The 24,605-nt window shown below is 40.6% G+C and overlaps 1 protein-coding gene across 3 annotated transcripts in view; it reads left to right on the forward strand.

Moving 5' to 3' along the window:
• Positions 1 to 24,605, forward strand: part of LOC115223211 (protein SMG7) — a 174,891-nt gene that overhangs the window by 77,367 nt on the left and 72,919 nt on the right. For all 3 annotated transcript variants that reach the window (XM_029793686.2, XM_029793685.2, XM_029793684.2), the window contains exon 2: positions 14,245 to 14,276. In XM_029793686.2, coding sequence (XP_029649546.1) covers positions 14,245 to 14,276 — 32 coding nt within the window. The remainder of the gene's footprint in view (positions 1 to 14,244; positions 14,277 to 24,605) is intronic.

Consider the following 24,605-nt stretch of genomic DNA (forward strand, 5'->3'; position numbering starts at 1 on the left):
CCATATCTCATCTGTTTTCACACACACACACACACACACTACTATACTTTCTGTATGTATTGAGTGAGATGTTGGTTGTGACGGTGGTGGTGGTGGTAGAGGAGGTAAAAGGCCCCTCTTTATTCATTTCCAAATATTTTTTGACAATTTCCTAGCAATGAAATAATCTTTCTACACACACACACACACACACACACACACATATATATATCGTCCCATTGGTGTGCAGTCACTATATTAAAAAATGAAAGTATTGTCACTATTTTCCCAACAATTTTCGTCTATTGTGCACGCACGTGTGTGTGTGTTTGAAATAGTAGTTTTAAAAAAAAAACATTCTTTGCAAGTGAGAGGAGTCAAACTTGATGAAAACAAACCATGGATCATCCCCTCCTCACCTGAGTGCTCAGCTGTATCAATATATCTTCCTCTCTGTTTGCTGTAGTAGTAGTAGTAGCAGCAGTAAAGTATTATGTGTATGTTTGTTTGCTTACTATTTCAGAGCAAAAATAATGTTTCACTTGTACCCTCCATGTACGGGAACAATAAATAACTAACTCTTAATACACACACACATGCACACACTAACTCTGTTATTGGTATTATTGCTGTTATTGTTGTTATTAATGTCATTTTCATGGTCATGCCTAGCCAAATATGAGAGGCAGGTGTGGCCTTGAACTTCTGTGTTCTGTTTGTTTGTCTCCAACTACATTGTGTTACTATAGAAACCATTGATAATTTTGCTTAATGGGAATATATATATATATATATATATATATATATATATATATATATATATATATATATATATATATATGAGCCATTTAACACTAGTCATTGTACTTCCCCCCTGAACACTGAAGAGGTAAATTTACAACCTCATGTAATGTTTTCAACTGCAATTATGTAATCATGATGGTAATTTGCTGAAACACATGTATGTTTTCTGGAGCACTGAGCACCATACCTGTTTCTTTAATTTTATATGTGTGTGTGTATATACAGGGTGTCCCAAAAGTGAATGCGTGAAATTTAGGCGCAGGAGTGGCTGTGTGGTAAGTAGCTTGCTTACCAACCACATGGTTCCGGGTTTAGTGGCACCTTGGGCAAGTGTCTTCTACTATAGCCTCAGGCCGACCAAAGCCTTGTGAGTGGATTTGGTAGACGGAAACTGAAAGAAGCTCGTCGTATATATGTATATATATATTAGGTTGTCCCAAAAGTTCGTAAACACTTGCGATGAAGGTAACTATAACAATATAAACCCAAACAAACAATTAAAAATTGCATAAAAATTCAAATTTTTGCAAGTGTTTACGAATTTTTGGGACAACCTTATATTTGTATGTGTGTCTGTGTTTGTCCCCCTAGCATTGCTTGACAACCGGTGCTGATGTGTTTACGTCCCCGTAACTTAGTGGTTCGGTAAAAGGAGCCCGATAGAATAAGCACTAGGCTTACAATGAATAAGTCCTGGGGTCGATTTGCTCGACTAAAGGCGGTGCTCCAGCATAGCCGCAGTCAAATGACTGAAACAAGTAAAATACTAAATAGTATATAAACAATATAAAGGACATAATTGAAATTAGTATGCACCAATCAAATTTTGCAACACCACTACATCACGTATGAAAAATGACATCGCTTAAAATGGCAGTTATTTTTGGCTTTGCACACCCATGCTCTTCCCAAAACTTGTACCATAACACCCTCGGGGGTTTCAGACCCCACTTCTCTGATTTTTCTATTGATGGTCTCCGGTTTGTTGATGTAAACCCTCTCTTTCAGGTATCTTTGATTGAGACCTTTTTTTTTTTTTGCCCGGTTATTCAAAGTAGACCCGACACATGGTTCCAGCAAGATGGGGCAACTGCTCATACTGCAAGAGAAACACTGCAGTTGCTATGGCAGTGCTTTGGAGAGAGAATCATCTCCCACTATGGCAATGTCAACTTGACTATATATGAGCCATATATGAGTCAGTCAGGCGGTACTGTATATATATGAGCTATATATGAGTCAGTCAGGCAGTACTGTATATATATATATATGTGGAGGCGCAATGGCCCAGTGGTTAGGGCAGCGGACTTGTGGTCGTAGGATCGCGGTTTCGATTCCCAGACCGGGCGTTGTGTGTGTTTATTGAGCGAAAACACCTAAAAGCTCCACGAGGCTCCGGCAGGGGGTGGTGACCCCTGCTGTATTCCTTCACCACTCTTTCTCTCACTCTTTCTTCTGTTGGCCTGCTTGCTTAGCCAGCGGGGTGGCGTCATTCGAAGGCTAAAACAATGCGAACGCATTGTGACCAGCGATGTGTAGCAACATCTGATGGTCTGGTCAGTCACATGATATATATATATATATATATATATATATATATGATAGATTATCTTAGCCTACAGATGAGCTTAAGATCATCTCAACAAAGAAAGGACTTTAAACATCAAAATGTTGAATATAGCTTTTAATACTCTTGACAACTGGACATGGGGTTTTCAAACTGCTAGAAGCAGTTCTATTGGTTTCTTTTCAAGAACACCTAAAGTATATTCTGTTATTGTTTAGCCTCAGGTTACAGCCATTTGAGCGAATTCTTACTCAACTATATCTCAGGTGTGACTATCCCCTCTTTTGGTAAAACGTAGCTTATTTAACACTATATTATCTAATGTGTACTTTGAATCGTGTCATTGTGAAATGCTGCAATTAGAACTGATATCATTTCTAAATTTGTAAAGTGATGGTTTAGTTCGTAGTTTCGATCCCCAGTCCAGCTGCATGTTAAGTTCTTGAGCAAAACACTTTGTTTCACATCACTGCAGTCCACCCACCTGTAAATGGGTGTCACCCTGCAATGGAATACCCTTCCAATCAGAGGAGATGTTATCCTGCTCTCCCTAGCCAGTGAGGTGGCAACATTCAAAAGCTAAAACGATGCAAAGTGCATTGTGATCAATGATGTATAACAGTCGATAGTCTAGTCAGTCTCGTGATCAGGTGACATTATAGACAGTTCTTTCGTAGGGTGGGGCGTTGGCTGCTATTTCTAGCAGGTCAAGCTTCCTCCACTGGTTTCAGTTGGCTGCTGTTCTTGCTCATCCCTTCTATGTCAACTGTTTTCAGGTCATCCTGAAATATCTGTTACCAAGTCATCTTTAGCCTCCCCATTTTTGCACCTGCTGACAAGTGGCACCCAAATCAAGACCAATTTCAAGTGCTTTTCACCAGCTAGATGATAGAAATATGGCCAGTCACTCATACATGCAGACACGCGTGAACAGATAGTGTATCTTTTACCTGTCAGTTATTTCAGTGATTTGACTGCTGCCATGCTAGAGCACCTCATTCTAGGGTTCATTTAAACAAATTGACCCCGGCACTTTTTTCATCCTGATAATTTTTCTATCAGTCTCTTTTTGCTGAGCCGCTAAGTTACAATGTTTTTAAACAAAGCAACACTAATTGTCAAGTGCCACTAGGGGACAAACATACAAATAAACAAACACACATACACACCAGGCCTCTTTCAATTTATGTCTATCAAATTCACTCACAAGGCATTGGTTGGCCTAAAGCTATAATAAAAGACAATTGCCCAAGGTGCTGAGCAGTGGGACAGAACCCAAGGCCACTTGGCTGGCAAGCAAGTTTCTTAAGCTCACAGCCACACCTGCACTTAGTGTGTGTGTGTGATTAGCTAATCTCCCGTCCTTAGTTTCCCATCCATTTTCTCTATACTATGTTATATTGCATGTTCATTGCTTGACTGGCATTGGTCATAGTCTTGCTTGATTTAGGCTGACTTGGGGCTAAACCAATGCTCTACAACCAGTGTGCCATGGTGCACTGGTGTGTCACAGGACGATGCAAGGCATGCCACAGTGTAACTTGAATATAATTTTTTTCCCCTTATACTTTTAGCTATATTTTTAGTTCAGGTGTGCCGCCGAATTTCGAAAGGAATTTAAGGGTATCACAAGTGAAAAAAATGTTGCGGAGCACTGGGCCAAACGGCAGCTACCACCCACTGGCACCATCTATTCACTTCAATTGAGCCATTAGCCATTAACCATTTCAAGCTCTATTTCACCGCCACAGCCTCACCCCTACCTTGCTTCAGTTTTTACCACAAACCGCTGTTGTTGAACCTATTCTTATTTCCTCAATTAATCATTTCTCACTCTCCATTCTTTCTCACCATACATGTAACAACTTGTCGTAATTCCTCCTTTCACTTTCTGCCTTGTTGCTTGTTATTGAAGCATTTTGTCTTAAAAGCGTTGTTTATTTATGAAAGACGCAGGTGTGACTGGCTGGTTTAAGAAGTTTGCTTGCCAATCACATAATGGTTTCAGGTTCAATCTCATTGCGTGACATCATGAGCAAGGATCTTCTACTATAAAAAAAAAAAGCACTCGGTTGGTTACGACGACGAGGGTCCCAGCTGATATCAACGAAACTGCTTGCTTGTGAAATTAACGTGCAAGTGGCTGAGTACTCCACAGACACGTGTATTCTTAACATACTTCTCAGGGAGATTCAGCGTGACACAGAGTGTGACATGGCTGGCCCCTTGAAATACAGGTACTACTCATTTTTGCCAGCTGAGTGGACTGGAGCATCATGAAATAAAATGTCTTCCTCAAGAACACATGTCATCAGGAATTGAATTCATGACCTTGCAATCGTGAGCCAAATGCCTCTAACCACTAAGCCATGCACCTTCTACTATAGACCTGGGCTGACTAGAGATTTATGAGCAGATTTGGTAAATGGACTACTGAAAGAAGCCCATTTTGTGTGTGCATGTGTATTTGTGTGTATAGATAGGCCCTATTCTGCACATTTGTATGCATGCATAGGCCCTATTCTTCTGCATTCTGTATATAGGCAAGCTTTGTTCTCAGTGTTGTATGTCACTCTTATTTCGTCCATTATGTGGACTAAGTTTACATGTGTAAACTTGACGTGCTTTTTATCTCCACATCCACAAACATGCCTGTTCACTGATTTGATCTCTCCCCCACTACACACTCACACACACACACACACACACACTCTCTCTCTTTCTCTCCTCTCTTTCTTTCTCTCACTCTGATATTGACACCTGTCTTGTATCCTTTATATCTCCCTGTCTCCTTCAATAACATCCTCTGATTCCTGTATTTTCTACTCGCCTACTTTTCTCCCTTCCGTAGGATTTCATCACATCCGCCCCCACTCTCCCATCTCTCCCTCCATTGACTAATTCCTCTTTCTCTGCCTCCTCATCTTCCTCTCCTTCATATTCTATATGGTTTACATGCTCTGTTGCTGCCTTGTATTTTACTTGTCAACGGAATATTACTTGCTTACTACTTGGTGTGGTTACACACACACACAAGCATGTACATACATGCAGTCACATGCATGCAGTCACATGCATGCACAGTGTATATATATATATATATATATATATATTTATATATATGGATGAGAAAAAGAAAATGGAGAAACTGACATATAGACATCAGTTTATTCAAATCAATATATTATGAAATTCTTATCCCTACAGCCATTTCCATAGCCAATTAATTCAATTAAGGAAATTAAATTGAATTAAATTAAAATTTTTATATTGAAACTTGTTAATTGGGCATGCATATATATATATATATATATATATATATATATATATATATATATATATGTTAAGGTATGTAGAAAAATACAACATGGACAAGAACGTATAACTCTTAGAAGACGATACAATAAACACGGACAGGACATTCGAAACCCTCAGTCTTCAGTCAAGAACCGGATCATCGTAGTAATTTCGGCTGATTAATCTTGAAAATATATATATATATATATATATATATATATATATATTGGCACGTAAAAAGCACCATCCGAATGTGGCCGATGCCAGCGCTGCCTTAACTGGCTTCCGTGCCGGTGGCACGTTAACAGCACCAACCGATCGTGGCCGCTGCCAGACTCCCCTGGCACCTGTGCTGGTGTCATGTAAAAAGCACCCACTACACTCACGGAGTGGTTGGCGTTAGGAAGGGCATCCAGCTGTAGAAACACTGCCAGATCAAACTGGAGCCTGGTGCAGCCTCCTGGCTTCCCAGACCCCGGTCGAACCATCCAACCTGTGCTATCGCGGAAAACGGACGTTAAACAATGATGATGATATATATCATTTTAGCTGCTTTCTCGTATACAAGCAAAACCATTGCTAGAAAAAATCGTTGAAACGAGGTGGTGTTAATGCAATGTGAGAATCTTGAGCCCAGGAAAGTTTTGCACATTTTATTACATAATGCTCAGCTGTGCTGGCTGGCAGAAGGACCAGATGCCTGGGTACGAACCCTTTTGACATGCCTTTTCAATCCTCCAACTGAGAGGCACACCTTTCCACAAGTTGCACATGTTCTGTTGTGAGCAATGGCCATACCACAATTTACCATGGGTCGATTCCTGTGAGTTATCTGATGGCTGACCAGGCCTGCATGACCACAAACCACACACGGACACACACACACAAAGCAACACTCCCTCATTCTCCACTAGTTCATTCCTTGTAAGCCTTCTCCTAATCTTCTTATCCTTCATTCTCTCTCTCCCTCCCTCAAACCTTGGACAACCACTCTGCACTTGGTCTTATGTGGTTTCTGGTTCAGTCCTATTGCATGGTACTTTGGGTGAGTGTTGCCTAAGGCCTGGGGCCAACTGCAAGAAGCTCACCATAGGCGCAGGAATGGCTGTGTGATAAGTAGCTTGCTAACCAACCACATGGTTCCGGGTTCAGTCCCACTGCGTGGCATCTTGGGCAAGTGTCTTCTGCTATAGCCCTGGGCCGACCAATGCCTTGTGAGTGGATTTGGTAGACGGAAACTGAAAGAAGCCTGTCATATATATGTGTGTGTGTGTGTGTGTGTATATATATATGTATGTGTTTGTGTGTCTGTGTTTGTCCCTCTAGCATTGCTTGACAACCGATGCTGGTGTGTTTACATCCCCGTCACTTAGCAGTTTGGCAAAAGAAACCGATAGAATAAGTACTGGGCTTACAAAGAATAAGTCCCGGTGTCGATTTGCTCGACTAAAGGCGGTGCTCCAGCATGGCCGCAATCAAATGACTGAAACAAGTAAAAGAGTAAAGAGTATGCGTGTGATATGAATGCATGACTGTACAAGGTGGTATCAAAAAGTTCCTGGACTAGTTCTATAGCATGCCAACAGACGGCAGCACATGGTTGCAAGCCCAGTGAGAGCTGGCAGTGACCTTCATGAGGCAGAGCGCTAAGTGACATTGCTGTGTTTACTTTGCAAGTTGTGAATTTTGTGCTTTTCTGATCACATGTATGTTGTAGTCTGCGATTTTGTCATGGATGGGAACAAAGACCCGATGTGAAATTTTGTGTTGAACTTGGGAAGTCTGCTAGAGCGACATTGAACATACTTCGGCAAGCTTACGGTGATGGGGCAATGGGTTGTATGCAATGTTCTAAGTGGCACAAAGCAGAAGAATGTCCCCGGAAGACAATGATCAATCCGGAAGCCCTACCGTGAGCATCATCCTGCAGACATGTGGAGAAAATTCATCAGTTTGTGCGTGAGGATCGTCAGAGGATATTCAATGGCATTGTTGATGTTGTTGGTCTGTCATATGGATCCTTAAACATGTGGCATGTCTCTGCTAAGTTTGTTCCCTGCCTGCTGACCACTGAGCAGAAAGAACATCATGTCAGTCTGGCTTCTCACACGTACCCTACAATGTTATTCTAAAAATGATAATCAGTTGCATCGACAAAATCTCAAAGTAACAAGATAATGAATGATTAATTCAAAGCAATGTGAATAAATAAATATATATTACTTTACTGCCCACAAGGGGCTAAACATAGAGGGGACAAACAAGGACAGACATAGGTATTAAGTCAATTACATCAACCCCAGTGCGTAACTGGTACTTAATTTATCGACCCCGAAAGGATGAAAGGCAAAGTCGACCTCGGCGGAATTTGAACTCAGAACGTAACGACAGACGAAATACTGCTAAGCATTTCGCCCAGCACGCTAATGCTTCTGCCAGCTCGCCGTGAATAAATAAATATAAGTGTCCGTGTGGTGCCATGTAGCAGCACCCAGCACACTCTGTAAAGTGGTTGCCATTAGGAAGGGCATCCAGCTGTAGAAACCATGCCAAATCATACTGAAGTCTGGTGCACCTCCTCCATACACACACATTGGCTTGTCAGCTTTGGTCACACAGTCCATCCCATGCTAGCATGGACAACAGACGTTAAATGGTGATGATGATACACTTGACTGAATAATTTGAATGCTAAAGGATTAACACAAGAAGTTTGTACTAGAGAAGCAGAGATGGTATTGGGCAGGTTGGATCGATGGGTTAAGATTTGATTAGAGTGAGATTTGGTTACTATTTCTAGCATGTCAAGCGATCACAATGAGACCTCTCTCATAGCTTGTCTATTATTAAATACGCCAGCATAGTGTTATGTTCTCGACAAATACACTGTGTAAGCTCTTATTTCAATTTCCTGATTGACACACAATATTGGGGAAAGATAGTGCGTTTTCCTCCTAGATTTATAGAACTTGTCTAATATATCTGATGGTGCCATCCATTATTGCTTGTTGTATTAAGAATGTTATTAGCCATTTATTTCTGCTGGTGACGATGAAGACGACATGTGTGTGGTAACGATCTACCTATATCTGATTGACTTTCTTGGAAATTTAATGAAAAATAACATTGGATGTCGTTTCTTTTCCACACACCTCCCTCTCTTTACACACACACACAGATAGATAGATTGATAGATAGATAGATATACATATACATACACTTGCATATATAGAAATATATTTGTATAAATAATACAAACACACACACATATTTACTTACACACGCACATACACACACACACACACATACACAAAGTACATTTATATATAACACATGCATATATAAAATACATCTGTATGTATGATACATACACACATATAAATAAACTGTCAGTATATATGCACACACACATACACACACACATGAGAGGGTGGGTGATTGAAAGAGGCCATCAATGCATACATGTCACTATACAAAATGTTTATGTATGTAGATCTGTATTTGTGTGCTTGTGTGTGTGTGTGTGTTGTGTGTGTGTGTGTATGCATGTGTCTCGGTCTGTTTATGTGTACTTATAGACACCACTCACAGACACACGCATTCCCTACACAGCACACACACACACACACACACACACACACACACACACAGTGTTTGTGCCAAATACATAACAGGAAGATTTAATATCTTTGAGATAAATAGATATTGAGCAATTTTTATTTTATAATTTCATACACAAACACAGACCTAGAGATTGTGTGCATATATCTGTGTCTGTGTGTATCTGTGTCTGTGTGTATCTGTGTCTCTGTGTGTGTGTGTGTGTGTGTTTTGCAGGAATATTGTTTTTTGAAAAACTCAATACCAAAATCTATTATTAACAGGACACATAGTTATGTCTTTGATATATTTATTAAAATTTTAACGGAAATATAATTTACATATTGAGGTGTATGCTATTGTATTTGTGTGATGGTTTATTCTGTATGCAATTGTATTCTGCGTGTCTGCATGCTATTATGTATCGTCTGGTAATTTATATATATATATGTGTGTATGTATGTGTGTGTGTATGAGTGTATGTGTATATACATGTGTGTGTGTGTGTGTGTGTATGAGTGTATGTGTATATACATGTGTATGTGTGTGTATGTATGTATATACTTGTGTGTATGTATGTATATACTTGTGTGTATGTATGTATATATTTGTGTGTATGTATGTATATACTTGTGTGTGTATGTATATATTTGTGCGTGTATGTATATATGTGTGTATGTATATATGTGTGTGTATATACTTGTGTGCGTGTGTGTATATACTTGTGTGTGTATGTATGTGTGTGTGTATATACTTGTCTGTGTGTGTGTGTGTATATACTTGTCTGTGTGTGTGTGTATGTATGTGTGTGTGTACATATGGTATTCTATGCATGTAGCTATGTACATATGTAATGGTATTGTAAGTATGTATGGTATGAATATTTTTTGTTCAGGTATGTTTACATATAAGTCTATGCATGTATTTACATGTGTGTGTGTGTACATATGTATATAAAATGTTGCAGATCTCATGTCATCAAAGAAGGAGAAAAATTTCTTCCTTTTTTTTAAAAAATATATTCAGGATGTCAGTTCTAATATACTGTTTCCCCGTGCCGTTCCCAGATCATCTTTTATGGAGGAGATGATGACATTTGACCATGATTAGCCCTGTTTTATTATTTGGAGACAGGGACAGTTGTATATGGTTGGCTGTTTTACAGTGTGACGTAGACAGTTGACTCTGGTCAATGCTTAATGTGTGGAGAGCTCAGTGGCATGGTGCGTTGTTGTCGTGAAGAATCCAGTTCTTTGTGCTCTACAGATCTGGTCGCTTTCGCTGAATGTCCTCCGCCAAACACTTCAAAATGTCACAGTAGAACTCTCGATGATCTGACCCCCGGGGGACAAATTCTCGATGCACAAATGTTTAATGTCAGCAAAAAATTCAGTACAGAAGTTCTTGAGAGAATGAATTGTGAACACTTAGAGCAATCATGGACAAAGAACTCTCAATTGATGGTCTGACCCTCGGGGGACAAATTCTTGATGCACAATGTTTAATGTCAGCAAAAAATTCAGTACAGAAGTTCTTGAGAGAATGAATTGTGAACACTTAGAGCAATCATGGACAAACTTTTCCACAAACATGGGATTTTCTGAATGGCACATCTCTGCCTAGTGATGTGCTGTGTCGCATGTGGCCTGCTTCTTGAAAAAAAGGTTGCCCTTTCCTCAGTTAGAGCATTGGTTTCAATTTGGTGAGTGTTTTGTTTTTGGAGGCTTTTCTTCCACAGCACTTGACCGAAAAGGTTCCTTGCCCTAAACCAGCTTCATATCCTGGAGTAAACTTAACCACCACATTCTACAGCAGGAGTTCTCAACCATTTTTTATTCTTGGACTCTTTCGATTACTATTCTCTTCTGTTGGATCCCCATATCTGTTCAATGTTTAAAAACTAGTTTTATAAATGCTTCTTTTGAAATTTCTGTTTCGTTTTTCACCAGTGCTGCATAAACACACCTGTGATGGTAACATGTAAAAAAGCACCCAGCGCACTCTAAGTGGTTGGCATTAGGAAGGGCATCCAGCCATAGAAACCACAATAATGTCCAATTGTCTAACCCAGTCCAGCATGGAGACTGGATGTTAAACAATGATCATATGTGTAGGTTGAACTATGTTAACCCCTTACCCGGCAGAAACGAATATATGCGTTTTGACCGAAATCGTTTTTTTCTATCTCTGGTGAGTTAACTCGTCAAAAGATAGACTCGCCAAAATCGACAGCAAACGAGTTCCTTTGTCTATTATAAACTCTTTTTTGACATATACGAGTATATTCGCTCACTTTATATGTCTGGCAGTGACGATTTCTGCCACCTTTCGCTTGAGTAAGGCATTGAAGACCGAGTATGATTTAGTCACCTGGAGACAGTCGAAGGGTTGGAAGGCACATTTTATGAATAATAAATAAGGTTTGAAATATACCTCGAAATCACCATTCAAAACATACTCTTTTACTTGTTTCAGTCATTTGACTGCGGCCATGCTGGAGCACCACCTTTTAGTACTTATTCTATCAGTCTCTTTTTGCCGAACCGCTAAGTGACGGGGACCTAAACACACCAGCATCGGTTGTCAAGCAATGCTAGGGGGACAAACACAGACACACAAACACACGCATACATATATATATACATATATACGACAGGCTTCTTTCAGTTTCCGTCTACCAAATCCACTCACAAGGCATTGGTCGGCCCGGGGCTATAGCAGAAGACACTTGCCCAAGATGCCACGCAGTGGGACTGAACCCGCAACCATGTGGTTGGTAAACAAGCTACTTACCACACAGCCACTCCTGCGCCTATAGTAAAATAAAACAATAAAAAATATGTCTGAAAAAATACATTTATTTTCAAAATAATTGTTGGGTAAGGGGTTAAGCATTGGAGAAAGAAACACAGCTGTGTCTTGCAATCAATACACCCAAAGTCACATCTCTCCGTGGACCCATAACTCTTTAGCATTCAAATTACTTTGTCAAATGTAACACTTATTTATTCATAAATGCTGTAGGGGGTAGTTGTGGGGAGACCAGGTTTGCCTGATTTGAACATAAAACAGGTGGAATATTTGGGCTGGAAATGGCTGGTTTAACCCTTTCGTTACCAACCCGGCTAAAACCGGCTCTGGCTCTGTAGTATAAATGTTACAATTTATGTTCCTAACACTAGCTTAATGATAACTAAGTTGTTTTACTAAATTCTTTGTTATATTTAAAGTAATTGAAAGAAATGCAGAGCATCTCAAAATAAATACGGTAGCGAAAGGGTTAAATGCTAAAGGTTAAAATACTACTGTGGACCCCTAAAAGTCTTATATGGACTGTTCTGATGTACAGATGCAGGCATTGGCTTTGTGGTAAGAAAGAAGTTTGCTTCCCACCACATGGTTTCAGGTTTGACCCCCCCCCCTGCACAACACCGTGGGCAAGTGTCTTCCATTATAGCCTTCAGCTGACCAAATCCTTGTGAGTGGATTTGGTAAATGGAAACCCAAAAAGCCTGTCATATATACAAGAGGTTACTGAAGAGTCCCTGGCTTGAAGGGTGTCGTGAAAAGCCTGGTTGGAGGCCTAACCTTCTGAGTTCTTTTACAGGGCTTAGAAAAACTGAAGGGCCACTGCAATAAGTGTATGAATCTGAGAGGGGAATATGTTGGATAAAATCATAATTAACTGATCCTCCTGTATTTTCTTTTACCTAAAGCCAGGAACTTTTCGGTCCCCACCTTGTGCATGGGTGGGTGTGTGTGTGTGTGTGTGTGTGTGTGTGTTTTTCCTTCCCACCACTTGACAACTAATGTTGGTGTGTTTTAAGTCCCTGTAAAGTAGCAGTTCAGCAAGAGCTACTGATAGAATGAGTGCCTAGCTTAAAAGCAAAACAAATAAGTCCTTCAGTTTTCCTAAGCCCTGTAAAAGAACTCAGAAGGTTAGGCCTCCAACCAGGCTTTTGATGATGATGATGATGATTGTGATGTGTCTACTAGCTTTCCTTATATGTCTAATACCTATTTCTTTATTACCCACAAGGGGCTAAACATAGAGGGGACAAACAAGGACAGACATAGGTATTAAGTCGATTACATTGACCCAGTGCGTAACTGGTACTTAATTTATCGACCCCGAAAGGATGAAAGGCAAAGTCGACCTCGGCGGAATTTGAACTCACAACGTAATGACAGACGAAATACGGCTACGCATTTCGCCTGGCGTGCTAACGTTTCTGCCAGCTCTCCGCCTTTGTCTAATACCACCCCATCCCACAAGCAATCATGGTTTCAGTATCCTACAGTTTGTCTCCAACACATACCTGTCAAGAGTTCTTCAAGGTAAACGAGTACTTACACCTGTTGGTCATCTCTAAGCTTCACTCTCTGTGAGTGGTCAGTTCATTTACTCATTAGCATTTGATTCCTTTAGCATTGGTCCCACTGTCAAATGGAATCACTCGTGTAGCTGGGAGGTGGGTCAGTTTGCACTGGGCAGCACTTTGGGGTCTACTGTAGGCAATGTGTTTTTTTTGTGGGGTCCAGGGGTAGCAAACAGAAGGGCCACCCCAAGCAGCACACACTCTAGCTACGCCAATGAATGTAATGCTTATTTATTCACATCATCATCATCATCATCATCATTTAGCGTCCGTTTTCCATGCTAGCATGGGTTGGACGGTTCAACTGGGGTCTGGGGAGCCCGAAAAATCAGTCATGCATGACTAATTTTTATGAATGAATAAATAAGCATTACATTCGGTGGTATTGATGATGTTGATGATTGTGATGTGTCTACTAGCTTGTCTGATGTGTCTACTAGCTTGTTTGATGTGTCTACTAGCTTGTTTGATGTGTCTACTAGCTTGTTTGATGTGTCTACTAGCTTTCCTTATATGTCTAATACTTAATGCCATTTGAGTGTTTTTCTTCCAGTTGTCATGCATCTTTCTTGTATTCCTTAAAGCTAATCCATTTTTCTTTCTGTCTTTCTTTTATAGACAAGCAGAAGCTTTGAAGGCAACTGTGGCTGGTATGTAACAAATTCTTTAATTATCAACATTATGAAGGTGGTGAGCTTGCAGAATCGTTAGCATGCTGGGCGAAATACTTAGAGGCATTTCATCCATATTTACATTCTGTGTTCAAATTCTGCCATGGTTCAAAATTTGCTCTGTCTGGCCCCCGTGTCGGTGGCACGTAAAAGCACCATCCGTTCGTGGCCGTTTGCCAGCTCTGTCTGGCACCTGTGCGGGTGGCACGTAAAAAGCACCCACTACACTCACGGAGTGGTTGGCATTAGGAAGGGCATCCAGCCGTAAAAACACTGCCAGATCTGACTGGGCCTGATGAAGCCTTCCAGCTTCACAGACCCCAGTTGAACCGTCCAACCCATGCTAGCATGGAAAACGGACGCTAAATGATGATGATGATGATGACTTTGCCTTTCATCCTTTTCAGGGTCGATAAAATAAGTGCCCGTTGAGTACTGGTGGTGGTGGGGAGTTTCGATGCCCCCTCCTCCGAAATTGCTGGCCTTGTGTCAAATTTTGAAACCATTATTATTATTATCATTATTAGTATTAAGGTGGTGAGATGGCAGAATTGTTGTTAGCTCGTGGACAAAATGCTCAGGGACATTTTTTCCAGCTATTTACAATCTGAGTCCAAATTCCACTGTGGTTGCTTGGCTTTTCATCCTTTCAGGGTTGATGAAATAAGTACCAGTGAAATACTGGGGTTGATGTAATCAACTAGCCTCCATCCCCCAAAATTGCAGGCCCTGTGCATATATAGGAGAAAGGATTATTATTATTGAGTGAGAGAGCAGTTCATGCCATCAAAGTGACACTGGGGTAAAATATACGAAGCCCAGTATACCCATCATGACTACCCGTCTGATAAGGGTACACTAGGCACATGCATCACAACCATATGTGCGCGACATGGTGATCTCATATCAAAATAAACAGCACATGACCTTGCAGGTGGGGCCCAGTTAGAATTTTCTTCTGGTCGAGTAACCCATCCCACTCAAAAGGTCCCTGAATAAGGGTTGTTTAAGGATGTTGAACGAAACACCCATGTTTCCAGAGGTGAATTATTCAAACCCCAAAGAATCCCTCTCAACACATGGCTATGATGCTCCCCCACTACTTCTGCTCGTGATCAGAGATGCACATATCGTCAGCCACTAAGGGACATGCTCAACTGGTTAAAGTCAAACAACTGACAAGCAAATCTGTGTTATTGAGCAGATTATTATTATTGTGGTGAGCTGGCAGAATTGTTAGTAATCTGGACAAAGTGTTTAGTGGTATTTTGCCCATCGCTACGTTCTGAGTTCAATCTTCATCAGAAAGATGAAAAGTCAATCTTGGCAAAAATTGAGCTCAGAATGTAAAGGTTATTAAGCATTTTTCTTTTACTTGTTTCACTCATTTGACTGTGGCCATGCTGGAGCACCACCTTTAGTCGAACAAATCAACCCTAGGACTTATTCTTTGTAAGCCTAGTACTTATTCTATCGATCTCTTTTGCTGAACCACTAAGTAGTAGGAAGCACTCCGTCGATTACGATGATGAGGGTTCCGGTTGATCCGAATTAACGGAACAGCCTGCTCGTGAAATTAACGTGTAAGTGGCTGAGCACTCCACAGACACGTGTACCCTTAACGTAGTTCTCGGGGATATTCAGCGTGACACAGAGTGACAAGGCCGGCCCCTTGAAATACAGGTACAACAGAAACAGGAAGAAAGAGGGAGAGAAAGTTGTGGTGAAAGAGTACAGCAGGGATCACCACCATCCCCTGCCGGAGCCTCGTGGAGCTTTTAAGTGTTTTCGTTCAATAAACACTCACAACGCCCGGTCTGGGAATCGAAACCGCGATCCTATGACCGCGAGTCCGCTGCCCTAACCACTGGGCCATTGTGCCTCCACTGAACCACTAAGTTACAGGGATGTAAACACACCAACATCGGTTGTCAAGTGATGGTGGGGGGACCGACACACACACACAATTACATACATACATACATACACAACAGGCTTCTTTCAGTTTCTGTCTACCAAATCCACTCACAAGGCTTTGGTTGACCCAATATATTAGTAAATCAAAACCAATTAACTCCAAGATTTATTTGTTTGACAACTGAATGAATTTAATAAAAGCATCTAAATATGAAACATCATGAAAATTGTTCAAACTGAAGTCCTTCTTAAGTGACACATTTTTCCATTCGAGTCGATACAGAATTACATACAGATAGTATTTATAGAATTTTGATTTACTGTTGGGTGACTTTCGGCCAACCCTGTATAATATATCTTTTTTTTTTTTTTTGTTAAAGACAGTATTATGTAATTTGAGGAAGATTTCACTGATGTTTCTAGCAGATCAATCAACTTTGTGAAGGCTCATTACTATAGTTTTTCCAGTTGATTATTTGTGGCTTTGTTCTAGCAGAAAATATTTTTTGATTATTATCTTTGGCAAGATGTCTGTGGAACCATCAAGGTTTCCTCTCTGAAAGACATCTAAGGTGGCCAGTAAGAGAACACCAGAGAGAGAGAGAGAAAATGATCTAATTTTTTTTAATTCCATATTTTTTCCTCTTTTTTTTTTGTTTTTATTTAATTTTTTTTTTATCATTAATTGCGATAACTGTATTTGATTTGTATGGAAATTCTATAATTGGCCAAGATTCTTGTAGTGGTTTTTATAGTTGTTGTTCAGTTAATATTGTTTTCTCTCTATCATCTCCTTAGATTAAACTCAATATGTCTCTTTGAGTATCTTTTGCAAATTGAACAAGTGTTGTTAGCTGTATGGGGGGGGGGGGGGTAGTTGGGGGTGGAAATAGAAGAAAAAGGAAGATCAAAAAAAGGGGGGGAAATAAGAAAGGAAAATAAAATCTATGGCTATTATATTTCTTTGTTGCTGCTTGTGTTAAATGGAACAATTATTAGAGCACGTGTGTGTGTGTATTTGTGCACGTGTGTGTGTTTTCTTAGTAATTCAAAGTAGTCCCAATGGGTACGACATGGCTTTTATTACCAGAATTTACAATAATTCATTAAATGGATTCTAATAATATTGGATTAGGGACCATACTGACACATAGCTACACACAATCCTCTACTCCACGTATCAGAAGCCTTAATTCGAGTAATGACTAAGTACTCTTGAAGTAGTTTCTACAGATCCAGCTTTTGAAATCTTGATCTGTTGATAATAGGCGTAAGTATGGCTGTGTGGTAAGAAGTTTGCTTCCAAACCACATGGTTTTGGGTTCAATCCTGCTGTGTGGCATCTTGATCAAGTGTCATCTACTATAGCCCCAGGCTGACCAAAGCTTGCGAGTAGATTTGATTGACAGAAACTGAAAGAAGTTTGTTGCGGACAGTTGCATTAACGAATGCCGAGCTGTAATTGTGGAGGGCACCTGTGGAAGGGGTAGACCCAGGAAGATGTGGGACGAAGTGGTGAGAAAGGATCTTCGGATGTTGGGCCTCATCGAGGAAAGGACCGGGAGATATGGTGATTTGCTGTACTTGATAAGACACACCAAGCTAAGTAAAATTTCTGTCTTCCATACATACCAGCTTGTCCTTTCTGGTGCCGGTGCCACTTAAAAAGCACCCGTGCCAATGCTATGTAGACACACCCATCCTGGTGGCATGCTGTCTCCTTGTCTTCTCATTGTGAGAGTTGTAAATGAGTGTCACGGTCATACAAGCAGTATCGTTCCTTGTCAATAATCTGTGGAAACATATCTGACCATGGAAAACTATTACCTTGCTTTGAAGCAGGTGAGGGTTAGTGACAGGAAGTGCATCCAGTCATTAAAAAAAAAAAATCTGCTTCAAAAAACTCCGTTGAACCCATGTATGATCTGATTCTACCCCAGTGGTTCTCAACTGGGGAGGGGGGTCCATGTGGCCCCTGAGAGTCCATACAAGATTTTGTAGGGTCCACAATAGTATTTTAAGAGTCCATGAAAAAATTTAGCTTTAGATGTATGTATTGGTATGTACTGCAATAAAATAGGTTTTTTCTCTAACATTTTACGTTGTTCAACTTACAAAAGTTAATGTGTGAAAAACGCAATAGGAATTTTGAAAGCAGTTCCTACAAAACTAGTTTTTAAGCATCAAATGATTATGGGAGTCCACCAGAATGAAATAGTAATCAAAGGGGTCCATAGATAAAAAAATTGTTGAGAACCCATGTTCTACACGATTCCCTTGATGTGACATAGATGCCAATTTAAAGAATGCCACAGTATTGAAATATGCAGACGACATCAAGCTGTACCTTGAAATCAAGAGGACTGATCCTGATGTCTACAACTCTTCCTGCAATCAGACCTAGACACAATGCAGCAATGGATCACAGACTGGCAACTGAAACTGGCTGTGGACAAGTGTACTACCATGCATTTTGGGAGAAAAAACCCTGCGTCCACATACTCCCTCCACAACACTGATATCAAGAAATCCTCTTGTGAGCGTGACCTAGGCATCACTGTCAGCAGTGATTTGCGTTGGACAAAGCATATCTCTAAAATTGTCAAGAAGGCCGAGGGTGTCTTGGCATCACTCAGCAAGACTTTTGTTAGCCGCTCTCCAGCTATCTATTTAAAACTGTATACAGCTATGGTACGACCACACTTGGAATTCGCATCATCAGTTTGGAATCCCTATCTTGCTCAGAACATTGACCTCCTGGAATCTGTCCAGAGACGTGCAACCAAACGCATACCCTCCATCAGACACCTACCATATTCTGAGCGCCTTGTTTCCCTGGGCATGGATTCACTGAAGCTTCGGCGTCTGGCGACGGACTTGGTAAACACCCACAAGGTTATCAACCACCTCACCAACAACAACACTGAACACCTTTTTGATCTCCATGTGTCTAACACACGTGGACATGCCTACAAAGTCAGAAAACAGCACAGCTCCCATGACTTTCGGAAACATTTTTTCACGCTCAGGGTTGCTGAAGCGTGGAATAAACTGACTGCGTCAGTTGTTGACTGCCATGACACTGCATCCTTTAAGGCCCTCATGCTTTCCGAAATCCACCGAAACTACACCTGATTATATATACACTTTCGATGAGTTGTAGTGCACCTGAGCACTGTACACAATTATTATTATTATTATTACTAGGAAGAGGATGGTCAGGATTATACAATTTTGATCCACACTAGATTCCACTGAAAACCATTCAGAATCGTAACAAATGATAAACAAAACTATTAAAATTTTGGCGACCTCTCATAGTGGTGACCCCACAAGATGTGTAAGTAATGTGGCTGACACTACCGTTTTCTGTTCTTCCTTCAGCTGAGAGCTAGAAAATACTTCAGTCCAGAACAGTTGCTGCTGCGCTGACCCATAACAAAGCTGAAATGTGGTCAACATTGGAGTATTGCTCACACAATTAGGACAGTGCTATTACCCCTTCCCTATCCTTAGATGGCATCTAAAAGACGGTCATTTGACTGTCAAAGAATCAGAACATTGACTATCTAGAAATAGCAGCCAAACCTTCCGTAGCTGTTGTCTTTCCTGTATACACAGGACATATTTCTCTGGTATCCTATGCTTCATATATACTCTTTACTCTCTCTTTTACTTGTTTCAGTCATTTGACTGCGGCCATGCTGGAGCACCACCTTTAGTCGGGCAAATCGACCTCAGGACTTATTCTTTGTAAGCCCAGTACTTATTCTATCGTTCTCTTTTGCCGAACCGCTAAGTGACGGGGACGTAAACACACCAGCATCGGTTGTCAAGCAATGCTAGGGGGACAAACACAGACACACAAACATATATACACACACATATATATATACATATATACGACAGGCTTCTTTCAGTTTCCGTCTACCAAATCCACTCACAAGGCATTGGTCGGCCCGGGGCTATGGCAGAAGACACTTGCCCAAGATGCCATGCAGTGGGACTGAACCCGGAACCATGTGGTTGGTTAGCAAGCTACTTACCACACAGCCACTCTTTTTCTAATGATACACATTCTCCAATCTTTTTATTGACGACAAGAGAGTAATTTGTGACTTATGAAAGGAAAGCTTTATAATACTCAGAATGTATGAATCAAGGATTAATTAAGTCTGGAAGCAAGCATGGATGTTTAGGACAAGCTTATTGGAAAATGCTTTCGGCAGGCAAAGGGATTAGTCGCGTCCTACCATCTTAGGAAAAAGTATGTTGGATAATGTGGTCTTTGGTTCCTTGTACACAGGAAATGACACACTGGTCATGGTTGGAGTGTCTTTGAACATAGGCCTGCTCTATCAGAGCTTATCTGAGACTTAACAGCAACAACTGATGAATGCAATATTAAATGCCCTTCCTGTTTTGGATATTTCACAAAGCAGCCGCTGGAGATTTGAAATCTCAGTTTTTAGTGTTATTTATAACCTCTGGTTACGCCTGATTGAGCAGGTTTATGATCTTATCCTATTTTCTTCAAGCTTAGAATAATCTATGTCACACTCCTTTCTTTATTCAATGTCTCCCCCCCCCTTTTTTTTTACAAAAACAGTTGTATGGTTAAGAAGCCTGCTTCCCAACCACATGGTTCTGCGTTCAGTTACACTGCGTGATACCTTGGGCAAGTGTCTTTCACTATAGCACTGGGATCTTTTTGGTTTGAGCGGCAGTTTTTTCTAGCGATGTCATATGAAATTGTCACCCATAATTATGACCCTAGTATTGATCTATTGCATTTCAATCTGTGTTAGGGTTAAGGGTGGGGGAAGGGTATCTTTTTTTCTTCAGAAATGTAAATAAACCCAATCTGTTTCTTAAACGAGGGACATATTCATACGGCACAGAATGCTTTTACCTCAGTAGACGTCATTGATTGGTTGAAATTGCAGAAATTGAAGAAAAAAAAACAACAAATATCTTACAAACTATAGAATTTTCTCAAAGTCAAGAGAAAAAGATGTTTTATAAACACATTCTACCAGTATACGAAGTTTAAAAGTGTTTAGTTACGCAGAAATTATTTTAAAAAACTGCCGTTCAAACCGAAAAGATCCTAGCACTGGGCTGACCAAAGCCTTGTGAATGGATTTGGTTGACATGAACTGAAAGAAGCTCGTCGTGTGTGTGCCTATGTCACCGCCGCTTGACAACGTGTTTGTATACGTTCTCGCAACTGAGCGGTTCGACAAAAGAGAACGATAGCATAAGTATTGGGCTTTGAAATAAGTGTTAGGATCGATTCGTTCGGCTAAATCCTTCATAACGGTGCCCTAGCATGGCCGCTGTCCTATACCTGAAACAAGTAAAAAATATATGGGAAAGATTTGGTTGTTACTTCTAGCAGATCGAACGACCACGTAGAGGCCACCTTCGGTTGATTCAATGCTCCTGTATCTTCTAATTGGTGTCTCGTTCGCCTCATAGTAAGAAAGTCTAATCACCAATTGCTCAATGCATGTGAGACTGTTACAATACAAGAACACCAACCATGTTACACCATACTATTGGAATACAGGGATCGGTTGTTATTTGCGAATCAGACGTTCACCTCATGTAATTTTTAGGAAAACGAAATTTAATCAAATCGGCGAGCGGTGTCACGCATGCACAAATACACACACACACGGCAAGTGTCTTCTACTTATAGCCTCGGGCTGACCAAAGCCTTGTGAGTGGATTTGGTAGACGGATATATATATATATGTGTGTGTGTTTGTGTGTCTGTATTTGTCCCCCTAGCATTGCTTGACAACCGATGCTGGTGTGTTTACGTCCCCGTCACTTAGCGGTTCGGCAAAAGATACCGATAGAATAAGTACTGGGCTTACAAAAGAATAAGTCCCGGGGTAGATTTGCTCGACTAAAGGCGGTGCTCCAGCATGACCGCAGTCAAATGACTGAAACAAGTAAAAGAGTAAAAGAGAGCAAAAGAGTATATATGTGTATGTGTGTGCACATATATACGATGCGGTGCTGAAAAGTCCCTGGCTTTGGGTAATAGAAAATATAGGAAAATCAGTTAATTTTGATTTTATTCAACATATTCCCCTCTCAGACACACACATTTATTGCAGCGGTCCTTCGGTTTTTTCTAAGCCCTGTAAAAGAACTCGGAAGATCGGGCCTTCAATCAGGCCTTTCGCGACACCCTTAAAGCCTGGAACTTTTCAAGGCGGAGGTAAAGAAAACGTGCGCCACCCGTTTTCGGCGTAACAAAAACCCTAATCCTAAACCTTAAACCTTCAACTCTTACACCCTAACCCTAACGTGTACGTAGTCTTTAATCTAGACAGATTTCCAAACCTGGGCACCAAACAGTTAATCGTTAATTAACGAAGTTAACGTTTTCGTTAACGATTTAATTTTTAAGTTAACTTTGGAAATCATTATCGGACTAATTAACTTCCGTTAAGTGAAGTTGCTACGACGATCTTTAAGCTCAAGGACTTGAAATCCAATTGGGCGTCTACTGTAGCCCCTTAGTCGACGCATTTATACCAATACCTATTTCTTTACTACCCACAAGGGGCTAAACGCAGAGAGGACAAACAAGGACAGACAAACGGATTAAGTCGATTACATCGACACCAGTGCGTAACTGGTACTTATTTAAACGACCCCGAAAAGATGAAAGGCAAAGTCGACCTCGGCGCAATTTGAACTCACAACGTAACGGCAGACGAAATACCTATTTCTTTATTACCCACAAGGGGCTAAACACAGAGGGGACAAACAAGGACAGACATATGTATTAAGTCGATTACATCGACCCTAGTTCGTAACTGGTACTTAATTTATCGACCCCGAAAGGATGAAAGGCAAAGTCGACCTCGGCGCAATTTGAACTCACAACGTAACGGCAGACGAAATACCGCTAAGCATTTCGTCCGACGTGCTAACGAATCTGCCAGCTTGCCGCATTTATACCAATACCGAAGGGTCGCTCAGTTACACACGACATTGTGTGCGTGTGTGCGCTGTCATTAATTAACTACGGAAGCACAATACAAATTACATCCCTCCACACACACATGTACTTCCATAGTTAGCGTCAACGTATTTGTTGACTTTTTTGCATGCAAATTAAAAATGATTCCTCGTAGTGGTTCTGTTGAAAGTGTGGGTGCTTGTCTTAAACTTTAGGGTTCAAAATATAGTGACAAGTAAACGATGACTGTATGAGGTGGTCGTGAGATGTGCTAAAAATAACAGCTAAATACCCCCTCCCCCCTAAATCACAAGTTTTTTTTTTTTGCTTTATTTTTTTTGCATAGTCGTATGATTTCCCGTGTGTAGGTCACACATTCTCAAAAGTTTTCTGGAAATTCCTATAAAATAAGGAAGTTATGAGGGGTTAAATGCCGTGCGTAAAGTAGAATTCCGTCCAAATATATTCTAATGAATACTTTGGGTAATTACGAAAGTGTTTGGTGGTGGTGGTGGGGCGGCTTCAGGAAACTGTTTGATACCTTTACGGTATCACACCACATTGTATGAGGAACTGCACCAACCCCTATGTCTGTTCTTCTGCCTATATCTGAAACCATTTATCATGGAATCCTTATGCCATTTTAATAAAAAGAAATTGCAGAACCCTTTTTGTATTTCACAGGCAACGTCTACCACTCCATATTTAATAGAATGAAAACAAAATCTAAAAACAATTAATTATATCTATCTATCTATTTAATTGAATATTTATTTATCTATCTACACACGCGCGAGAGTGGATTTGATAGGCGAAAACTGAAAGAAGTCTGGTGTATGTATGTGTGTGTGTATATATATATATATATTATATATATATATATATATATATATATATATATCACCGTGATCACCGTGACCGACCAGGCTATCAGATGTTGCTACACATCGCTGGTCACAATGCCCTTCGCATTGTTTTAGCCTTCAAATGACGCCACCCCGCTGGCTAAGCGAGCAGGCCAATATATATATATATATAATGTAGTTAGATATTCTTTTCTACTCTAGGCACAAGGCCCGAAATTTTGGGGGAGTGAGCCAGTCGATTAGATCAACCTCGGTACGCAACTGGTACTTAATTTATCGATCCCGAAAGGATGAAAGGCAAAGTCGACCTCGGCGGAATTTGAACTCAGAACGTAGCGGCAGACGAAATACCACTAAACATTTCGCCCCTGTGTGCTAACGATTCTGCCAGCTCGCCGCCTTGAGAGGGGAAAATATTGTTTTTTGCCTTTCATCCTTTCGGGGTCGATAAATTAAGCACTAGTTACGCACTGGCGTTGATGTAATCGACTGGCCCCCACTGCCCAAAATCTCAGGCCTTGTGCCTGCAACAGAAAGGAT

This window comes from Octopus sinensis, linkage group LG22 (genome assembly GCF_006345805.1).
Source record: "Octopus sinensis linkage group LG22, ASM634580v1, whole genome shotgun sequence".
In the NCBI taxonomy this organism is placed as follows: Eukaryota; Metazoa; Mollusca; class Cephalopoda; order Octopoda; family Octopodidae; genus Octopus; species Octopus sinensis.